Here is a 10,762-nt window from a genome sequence, read left to right as displayed (position 1 = left end):
GAGAGAAACAGTTACAGGAAGAGAGCACAAAGTAAGAGGAGTGTGAAGAAGAAAGAAAAACAGAGTACAGAGAAGAGGGAAGCAGAAATAGCAGAAGCAGCAGAGTACTGAAGGTTGTTAGGGGATAGTGTTGATAAAGTCAAGCAGGTGAGGGAATTTCATTGCATCCTACCCTTGGCCGGATCTGGAAAGATCCCGTGGCTTCGGCTCTTGATGACAGATGATTTTGGGGAATCCTGATTGTCATGTGAGGAGCCAGTGGTTTTAGGGGAGGAGTGCAGTGAGGAGGGTTTAGAGGAACTGTGTCGGCCCTGGCCTGAGTGGGAGCGCCGGTGGTGATCCCCCTCGCTCTGCTCCTTTAAGGGCAACCACCGCGGGACGTTGTCCAGCTGGGCTGTGTTGGACAGGTCTATAAGGACCTGGGAGCAAACACGGCAGTTTAATGGGCATGCGCATTAAAAATGTATTGGTTATCGGTTAATATATGGATACTGTCATAGAGGTTTACCTCTCCTAAGAAATCATTAGAGGAGCACTTGTCGTAGTCCCACACGCTCACCTCCAGGGTCTTCTTCCTCAGCTGATACACACACACACACACACACACACACACACAGTTAAAGAGTTCATGTATTGTGGCTGAGCGCACAATATAATGGCAAAAAAAATAACTCAACGAAAAATACATATTATCTGCTGTTAAAGTGGGAACAGACATTAAAACAGAAAAATAGATAATTGAAGTCCACAAATTTGCTTTGATAGATATTCAGATATATCAGGATCTAAAATTATACAATTAAATCCCAGTGGTATATCCATCTGGTCTACTAAAACTAATGGCCACAATGCTAGTCAGAATGCCAGCAGAGAAAAAGCAATGTTTTGTATTGTTTTGGATAATTTTAACATGGAATATGGCACAGTGTGCGTTCTCTTATTTGTGCCCTACATGCCCAGGGTTTGTGGTGTTCACACGCAGCTTCTGTGCTTGCCTTTAACCACATGAAAAGGTGTGTGACATTGAATGTGCGAGAAATGTGTGTATGACCACATACTTGCTCCAGGAGGATGTTTTTATAGATGACAGTCTGGTTCCACTCCGGGTTGATACTCTTGCCTGCGTGTTTGGACCTCCTCTTGTTTTCAGCACTGGGGGGAACACATCACAACAAGATGCACTCGGTTACACACATACAAAAGCCAGGCAGATTAGTGGACCACTACAATGCAGCCAGCACAATATAGTTGAATAGGGCACAATGTGACAGTAGAAGGGAGAGAATGAATGCGATGCACATTGTTTGGACGGTAACAATGTATGGGCCTACGTGCATGGACGGCAGGGTACGATGTCAGGGTGTGCTGCAAAAAACTCCATTTTGATGTCCATCAAGTCATTTAGTCTCATAAAATGTTGATGGCCTAAAACAAGGGAAAATGTAGGCCAGCTTGGAAAGAGAGGTTGACTAATTTATGATTAAATTTGTTGAAAGAACTTAACAAAAAAAGAAAAAAACTTTTTTTGAAATGTCCTTAAGAAATGAATTTGCATAAGAAACAACAGGATAATCTGATTTTGCTGACTAATTATTTCCCCTGTTGTGAAGAAAAATATACACCACAGTAGACTCACTGAAAAAGAATGAATGACTTGTTAAGATGGATGCTTTTTGCAGTGTGTAGGGTTTGATTTAAGATTGCAGGATATGAGTATCTGTAAGGGTTAGTTTGGTAAAGACAAGGACAATCTACTGTATATTGGAAAATAATGGAATGAATAAGGACTGCAGAGCAAAATAATGGGAGTGTGTATTGAATGTGGCGAGGCATCAAGGGTACAGTAGGATGTCAGGGCACGATGTAGGGCATTACTCAGGGATTTTAATCACAAAACAAGGACAAACTAAACGGGATCAGGTACAGTGTTAGGAACAAAAACAGACCATCTACCAGGAAAACACAACAGTTAGCTGGGAAAACGTTAATTGTCAGTACAGGGGAATATATGTTTATATGTGATATATGGGAAGGTGTTAATAATTAGAGATTCAGTTCCTCTACAATGCAATGCAAAGAGATAAAGCCTCAAGGTGAGTGGAACATCATGTGAATATGGGAACCACGGAAAATGCACAATTTAAGGGAGTTAGTGGAACTGACTTGTATCAATAAGCTTCCGATTAGTTAGAAAACAACCTGGACGTTTAGTTACCTTCACCAAACTGACAACTAAATTTAAACCAAAACAGAACCAAAATACCAAAGTGGGCAATTCACATACCTGGCGTTCTGGACAACCATGACCTGACTGAGGGGGTCCAGCATGCATTAAATATAGAGAACAACATACAGAAACAATAGTCAGAGGGAGGGTGGGGGGTCAAACAGAGATCTTGTGGACTGTGAGCGTGTATGTGGGAAGGGGAGATCATTGTGTTTAGGTTGACTGTGGAATTTATTTAGTGTGTGTTTGGGAAAGGGGCCAGGGAACTGTGGCGTGCTGCAGCGGTTTAGTGTTTCATGATTAGCGTGTATGTGAGTTGAGAGGGCTTTCAGGCGATGTAACGCATCCTTTGGCAACCATAGAGGAGATCTGCTGCTCATGGGCCCGAGTGAACAGCTGATTGCATTTAAAAAATCTTTGTTACTTGAATGAATTTCAAAGATCTTGGCGCTAGGACTGTTTATTTATATACCATACTATTTATACTATTATTTATAACCACCCGGTTCACTGCAGGAGCTCCATGTGGTTGCCAGGAGATCTGTGATGCAACTGAAAAGCCTCTGCATGGATTGCAGTCGGTGCTCTCATAGCTGTGAGGGTGTCACATGTAGCATATACACGAGTATTTGCAAACATGTGCTTAACGGTGCATGTTTCCATAACCACTTTAAGTAGGGTGGCTGCAGGGATTGTGGGTGCTACTCTTCCTGTCCCTTTGGAATAATCCTAACTCTGTCTAAAACCTACAATAGGGGTTTCCATCTGCACATGCTTCAAACTGAAGAGAGTGGCGGCTACAAAGCCCACAGACATACATCATTGCTTTTATTTGAAACAATCCCAGGAAAAAAACACTCTCTCGAGGGACCTCATACACCAGAGAAGGTGGGAGAGTCAATTACATTACAGAGCAATCACAGTGAGAAGAGAGCCCTGGACTTATGAGGGAGCGTGGATCGTATTGCAAGTAAATATAAGCGCTATTGATTTTGACTGCACTCACACCTACAGTAGAACACCCATCGACAGGGGCAACGTCAACACAAGTACACTAGCAACTGCATATCATTTACATAATGTTTATGTCACTCATGAGCGATAAGCAACTGATGAAGCGAACAAGTTCATTTCACATAAACCACTCGAACTGCATTATAAAACGTACCATCTGATGGACCTGATGTTCAGTGTATAAGTGCTATGGAACTGATACCAAAGAAAGGTTTTGTGCTGCACACTGAAAGATGTCATGGTAAGCCAAAATCAATTGTAAATCGATTTTAAAATGAATGGAAATTAAGTTTGAGCTTAACAAAGTGGCTGCGTTTATAGCCTGGATGTCAATGGAAATATCTAAGCAGGTAGATCACTCAAATTCCTTTTCTAAAAGCGAATGAAAAAGACAGAAAACTAAATAGAAAAGAAAAGAAATATAGTCACATCTTACACACCTATCTCCCGAAATCAACAAAATTGCTACAGATACAACATTTTTCTCATCTTTTATCACTTATCCTAATATGACCTTGTTCCTGTTCTGAACTACTCAAGGTGTGCTTGCAGTTTCCACACCCTTGACTCACCCTCTCCCAGGTAGAAGATACACTTTAACAAATGGGTCAGAGTAGCCATTGTTATCCCGCTGGACCAGGTTTCTGGCCTGCAGGACGTGAACAATCAAGTTGCCAAGCTGCTTGTCGTAGTGGATTTGAAGCTGCAAATTGAAGCACATGGAATTACAATGGATTCATATGCATTTGGGGAGAAAAACAATGTAAGAAAACTGAAAACTGTGTAATAAATGCATAGTTTTAAGAACATAAAATTGCAAAAATTGCAAAATTTAAAAAAAACACGTAAAACTAACTGTGATCACATCCTATAGTAATACATCTAAAAGACCAACATTGAATTTTAAACATTACAGCGCTCATCTTTTTGTTTCACAGACCTGTATCTCTCCAGAGATGGGGTGGGACGGAGTCTTCGTTACCTCTGCAGTCTGTTAAAGATAAAAGCAACATGAGATACTGCTAGCAAAAATCTGTAGGTGGATACTTTGTGTTTGCTGGTGGGGGTTCATCTGGTACAATATGTAGTGTACTGAGCTGTGCTTTATGCAGTGCTTGAGGCTAAACTACAAGTTAAACTCTCAAAATTGATTCACCTCTACATCTGTATTAATATTAATTTTAGAAAAACTTCAAGTGGTGAATTCTTAGTTTTTGTTCCTTTCTGGCATTGTCACAATTCTTTGCTAAAATAATAAAAATTTTCAGTTGATAATAAAATAAATCTACCTAATGTGGTAGATTTTAATAGAACTGGTATAAACAAAATAAATTCCAGAGATGTTCAAACTGTGAAAATGGGATACTATACAATAAATAGGTCTCAAGAAATTATTTTTAAGAATGATAATGCTGCTAAAACTATAATGCTAAAACTGCAGATATATGAATAACTAGAAAGTTCAGCAATTCAATGTTATGATCGGACTCTGATTTTTCACTTAGGGGATGAACTGTAATTTGTGACAAACACTATCAATTCTTAAAAACAATATGCTAAACTTTTTCTAAGCTGAACTCGCCTTGCTGCTGTGGCGTTTCTTGCTGACAGAGGGTGATCCTGGCTGACCGGGGCTGGAGGTCGCTGAGGTGGTGGCGGGCAAGCCGGAGGAAGAGGTGGAGGTGGGAGCCTGCTGCTGGGACACTTTTTGGAGCTCAGCCGCCAGCTGCTTAGGGTCAACACCTGGTGACCTGGGAGGTCTGTCACCTAGAAGGGGCGACACCAGACAACCAAGAGCATCATTATGCAAAGGCACACACATAATCACATGCAAAGACATGAAAACATACAGTACAGAGAAAGTCAAGACTGCTGTTTTTAGCTTTTAATTATAAAGGAAAAGTTTTTTAGAAATGTTTTGCTCCTCTTCAGCAATACACAGATTGAACAGTCAAAAGGAAGAGGGCAACAGAAATCAACTTCAAGTTGGAAATCAAGGCTGTATAGTGTGGTAGCTCTTCTGAGAACAATCTAATATTTCCAGTGTAATGCAGACATAAAAAAGAAATAGGCCATGAGTAATGCATGGCCGAACTTGAGACAAGTGAGAACTGTAGATGGCGATTGTAGAAGCGATATGAGAGAAGTGTCTAAAGATTGCAAGAGATATAAGTTCATTTGGAAATACTGAGAAGGTAGGGACGGTGGTGGGGGCAAAGTGAGATTCCACGAATTCCATGTTGCGGGTGGAGTTACAAAATAACTGTAGCTCACCTTTGCTGTGCTCATGGAAATCCAGGTGCTCAGACACTTCAGACTCAGCCAGCATGTTGAGATCACTGAAATACAGGGAAAAAAAATGTGTCATATGATTCTGAAAATTTAAACTCATGTAGAACGGAGGAGAAAGAGAGAATAATAATAATAAATGTAAAACTGAAGAATGGTATACAGTTGATGAAGAAAAAATGAGAGATTAGGTTCTATTCCATTCTAAAGGTTGATGTTTCATAGAATTTAATGAGTGATTTAATGGAAAAATTAAGCTTTTCAAAGTCATGACAATGACTGGAAAATAGACTAGAGCAGGGTTTTAAACAGAAATATAAAAGAGCAGGAAATACAAAACAAGCAATGATTGGATTAGGAAGATGATGGATCAAAGTTAAATTTGAGTGTCATAACAGAAGGATGAGTGTGGCATGCTAAAATTAGAATGCAGGAGAGAAAGATAGAGCATGATAAAGGTTATACTCACAGTCTGACACACACTTCTGCCTCATTACACAACTGTCCGACGAGCCCTTGTACCTCTTCATAGGTCTTCCCCGTCAGAAGAATACCATTCCACTCCAGGACTTGCATTCCTGTAGACAATTACAAATTTGCACAAAACCACACGCAGGCACACACAACAAAACAATCAAAAACCTGGAAAACTTAAAAGGAAGTCTGTTGTATGTATACAGTGCAAACATTTCACCTGAAACCAATGCCTTGAAGTGAGTAGCGCTTTCAAGCCCTACTCAATTCATCAATTCATTCATTCTAAAAATAAATTCATGTTGACCCGAATGAGGGACTGGTTCAGGGTCTAACATGCATCGTTTCATTCAATTCACTCTTTTAATCTTTTGAGAGTAAACAAGCCTTGATTCTTGTACTCAAACGACATGTGCACCAGACTACAAGCCAAAACTAGAAGGATAAATGCTGGTGACAGCCCCAACAGCAGCTGTGTGACAAAGCTGCTCATGGAGCTCTGAGCCACAGAACTGGGTTAAAATAAACGTGAAAATGGCCTCGTGTTGTTTTAGCTATAAAGCTATAATTTGCAGGACAACAGTTAAAGCATGATGCATTGCATTATGGCCTGGAAAGAATACAAAATGAGATCAGATGCTGTTTTCTCCAATCTAGTCCAGCAATTGCAAATGTTTCAAAAAAAGGAACTGACCATTTATTTATATTTAATGCAGCAGTGAACGCCACACAGCACAGCAAACCCACTGCATCTTCCAAAACACACCCTGCACTCTGGCAGGACTTACACCGTTTGAAACAGCTCATCAGGAGGGTCTTCGGTTTGCGACGATACTCTCTCGCTGCATGTGTGAGTGACAGAGAAGCTGCTGTTGTTTCACCCTAATATTATTCATCAAAATTGTTCGCACTCTATGGCTCGCATGTGTGTTGCCCTTTGCCACACGTTCAAAGAAGGCATGCATTTGTACACACACTGTTTCTGTCCCTGTGTAACGCTAAGCCTCTACACCTGTTGAATCACACAACATTTCTCCATATTCACACCAGGGAGGGTGAGACGCCATGTTCTCACTGGTAGAACCAAAGTACTTTGCAGCCATTCTGCTCAGTGTTGGTGACAGGGTTATGGGTGTTGGGTGAGCTGTCCTCGCACGCATCTTGACGCTAGGACTGCAATATATATATTATATCTGTACATAGAGTAATAATGCAACAGGACTAGTACAGAAAGGGCTGGACCATGATGGCTGAGACAGGGTAAGGTTACAGCAATGGGTAGCAGAGCGGTATAGCAGAAAAGCAGGTATGTAAAGGTTCTACTAATGAAAAAATCAGGTCCATAAAGTGTGAGAAATTATGCAACTTACTGAATCATCTGCCCTTAAACTTTTCCAAGCATTAAAGTCCTGATTAAAGTTAGAAAATGCTACTTAATTTTCAATGAAGGTTCTTTTAAAAAATGCATTTATTTTGTTATGAAGTTACATAGGGTATCTAGTAACTCCACTATGTTGTTAAGAAAAACAGTTTTTCAATTCAAGAAAACATCTGTAAGGTACAATAAGCTGCCATTTCCCCACTGTTATTCCCAGTTGTATTTGTTTTACTTGTTTAGCTGGAACCCGTTTGGAAAGAAAGCAAAGAGAGAAAACCACAGAAGAGACACCAATGTAAAAGGATTTTAAAAAAGGAAATGGAAGGAGACAAGACAAACAAGAACAGAAAGTACTTAAAGAATTGCCCACGCTCAAACACAGACACACACACTAGGCTCAGACAGATGGATAGCACACTACACAGGTCCAAACTGGGCAGTATTTCTCTCTCCCTATCTCATCGTTCATATATCTCCAGTGTGGCAGCTTCAAAAAGGCTCAGACCACAGTTTCACCAATTGTCCGACACCCTCAATGTGGCTCAACACAGTGATTAAAGGAGACTATGAGCAGACAAATGGACTGGGTGGGTGAGAGGGTTAACTGTACCCAGACTCCCCCATGTGAAATCAATACCACCTCATGAAATGTGTTCTTGTTAATATACCACACAGAAATTTATCCTGAGTTGGTGTCAGTGAGGGTGTGTAAGGGTGAAATCGCAACTCATATATCTGTGGGTTAGCAAACAATATTTACTTTGTGACTTGGTGAAATAGAAAAACTGCAACCGTTGCTGTTTCAACCTACTGTATATGAAAAAGAAGTAGCGTAACTGCCTGAAAATCTATAATCTATAATTCATCTAATGGTTGTTTTTATTAATATATCCAGTAATACCAAAAACACAACTCCTTCTTTGTAAACTCTTAACTGTTGCTGGCAACCAGATAGACATGAGAGTGGTGTCAATCCTCTTATCTCACTTTAAGCAAATCCCATTACCCATATAAACTTGTTAATATTGTTTACACCTACAAATTAAGTTAATTGCAATATTTCTGTTTTTCCACAAAGGGAAGTTTAATTTTATGGAAGGGCTTGAAGAAGAGCGTACCTTCAAGAATCTTTCCTGTTTGTTCTGCAGCTCCACCAGGTAGGACTTTGGCAACATAGGCTCCAATGTCTCCATTACAGCCAGGGACCTCTTTCCCTCCAACCACACGTATGCCCAGACCATTTCCTGTTCAGGACCAAAAACAAAGATTGGTGAGTGGCATTATTAATTAGTCTGTGGTCTCAGTGCATTTGATCGACTTTTTAGTAAACACATGCAAACTTACCAACACAGACAAAAAAGTATGGACATAAGCATCCTGCCCTACAAATGCAGTAACTACACAGTGAGTTAAGATACAGAGAGAAGTTACAGACAGGGTCAACTAAAGCATGAGAGATTTATGAAGTAAAAGCTTGCTGTGGAGATATCTCCCCATCCTTCGCTAAAGGCTTAAAGGCTACAACTACATTTACTTGCTGATTTTTCCCTATCCATAACTGAAACATATCTGCGCAATTGAGTCCATTATCCCTCATAACTAAATGAGGTAGTATCTAAATCCATCATAATGGGAAAAACACTCAGCTAAACTCCTGCTTAAGGTAACTAGCTTAGCAGAGCAGCAGTATTGTCATCTCAGCTTTGACTCTAGTGGAATTTTTATGATTAGGTGTGGTTAAACTACTTAAATCACTTATTAAATGTATTCAATTATATATACATTTATTAATAGTTATTAATATAGTGTAAATATTAATAATAGACAAAAATGTGTTCAAATGGACAAGGAAGGTCAAAGAACACATCTTGTTTATATATTGTTCCCCAGACGTTTGTCCAAAGGCATTTTTTAGGTATTATAAATGGTTAAATGACTGCTATGTAGGTACTTAGACAGCCTTAACAGAAAAATTAAGGTATTACAACCTTTCTGTTACTATTTGCTGGCCATCTTGAAAACTATTTTTTTTAAATTCATTCAATTCAACATCTTGTGTAGATTCTTCTCTCAGAAAAAGGCCTTCACCTACACAGAACCACAACTTCCCTCTACAGTATGAAAGACTTCAACATGGTTATGGAAGCGAGAACAAAATGACTCAGTTCAGCACAGGTCCTCACAAACAAAATGCTTCCTTTGTGGGCTGTTTGTTAATTGCGCGAGATAATCCTGAGGGTGAGGGATACGCCATTTTGAGCATGGCAATGACTGATGAGCATGGAGAAGAGCCAAATCAAAAGGGAGCCCAGGAAATGAAATGTCTGCCTGCTTTGAGCCTGGAGGAATGGTGTGATGGAACGTAATGGCAGGGGAAGTGACTTGCCAGTTTCTTGAAATCTGGCATGAATAGGAAGTAAATAAAATGCATGAAGCATGCTAGTTATGCTCTGTTAACCTAATGAGACGTTATGATCCACATTAATGTGTACATTCTACTGTCTTTATTCTTTTAAAATAATTTGTATCTATTCTTATGATCATTCAAATTTAATTAAAGGAAAACAATGTCTATGCCATAAACAGTGCATATTTGATGCAGACAGTAGGCAACGGGGTCAATCAAATCACATGCATGCATCACAGTCAATAACACAAAAGCTTATATTACATGCCTCTGTAAATGCATATCATTCATACCCTTAGCATGCTGCTGTGTCATTGAATGAAATGTAGTAAACCTTTACCTGAGACACTGCGGTCTTTGGGATCCCTCTGCAGTTTGACCCTGAGGTGAGGGAAGGGGTAGTACGGGCCTTTTCCCTGTGGCCCATACACAATGGTGAGATGTCATGTGTGGTAAATAGGAAACAGTCAGGTATGGGTTCTTTGCAACATGGATATACAGTGGGTACGGAAAGTATTCAGACCCCTTTAAATTTTTCACTCTTTGTTTCATTGCAGCCATTTTCCAAAAATCAAAAAAGTTCATTTTATTTCTCAGTAATGTACACTCAGCACCCCATCTTGACAGAAAAAAACAGAAATGTAGACATTTTTGCAAATTTATTAAAAAAGAAAAACTGAAATATCACATGGTCATAAGTATTCAGACCCTTTGCCGTGACACTCATATTTAACTCGGGTGCTGTCTATTTCTTCTGATCATCCTTGAGATGGTTCTACACCTTTATTTGAGTCCAGCTGTGTTTGATTATACTGATTGGACTTGATTAGGAAAGCCACACACCTGTCTATATAAGACCTTACAGCTCACAGTGCATGTCAGGGCAAATGAGAATCACAAGGTCAAAGGAACTGCCTGAAGAGCTCAGAGACAGAATTGTGGCAAGGCACAGATCTGGCCAAGGTTACAAAAA

The 10,762-nt window shown here is 39.8% G+C and overlaps 1 protein-coding gene and 1 long non-coding RNA gene across 2 annotated transcripts in view; one reads left to right on the top strand and one right to left on the bottom strand.

The window, feature by feature from the left end:
• pcloa (piccolo presynaptic cytomatrix protein a) overlaps window positions 1-10,762 on the bottom strand; it is a 57,833-nt gene that overhangs the window by 8,054 nt on the left and 39,017 nt on the right. Inside the window, exons 10-19 of the mRNA XM_046071958.1 lie at window positions 10,130-10,205; window positions 8,501-8,626; window positions 6,000-6,108; window positions 5,516-5,580; window positions 4,824-5,008; window positions 4,182-4,232; window positions 3,814-3,944; window positions 1,059-1,152; window positions 509-580; window positions 173-419 (exon numbers count right to left, since the gene is read on the bottom strand). Of these exons, the coding sequence (XP_045927914.1) occupies window positions 173-419; window positions 509-580; window positions 1,059-1,152; window positions 3,814-3,944; window positions 4,182-4,232; window positions 4,824-5,008; window positions 5,516-5,580; window positions 6,000-6,108; window positions 8,501-8,626; window positions 10,130-10,205 (1,156 nt within the window). The remainder of the gene's footprint in view (window positions 1-172; window positions 420-508; window positions 581-1,058; window positions 1,153-3,813; window positions 3,945-4,181; window positions 4,233-4,823; window positions 5,009-5,515; window positions 5,581-5,999; window positions 6,109-8,500; window positions 8,627-10,129; window positions 10,206-10,762) is intronic.
• LOC123984808 overlaps window positions 1-10,762 on the top strand; it is a 25,614-nt gene that overhangs the window by 13,391 nt on the left and 1,461 nt on the right. The window contains exons 3-5 of the long non-coding RNA XR_006828530.1: window positions 4,180-4,276; window positions 4,853-4,999; window positions 8,531-8,652. This is a non-coding gene — a long non-coding RNA (uncharacterized LOC123984808). The remainder of the gene's footprint in view (window positions 1-4,179; window positions 4,277-4,852; window positions 5,000-8,530; window positions 8,653-10,762) is intronic.

The sequence above is a fragment of the Micropterus dolomieu genome, linkage group LG16 (genome assembly GCF_021292245.1).
Source record: "Micropterus dolomieu isolate WLL.071019.BEF.003 ecotype Adirondacks linkage group LG16, ASM2129224v1, whole genome shotgun sequence".
Lineage (NCBI taxonomy): Eukaryota > Metazoa > Chordata > Actinopteri > Centrarchiformes > Centrarchidae > Micropterus > Micropterus dolomieu.
This window is presented reverse-complemented; position numbering and strand designations above follow the sequence as displayed.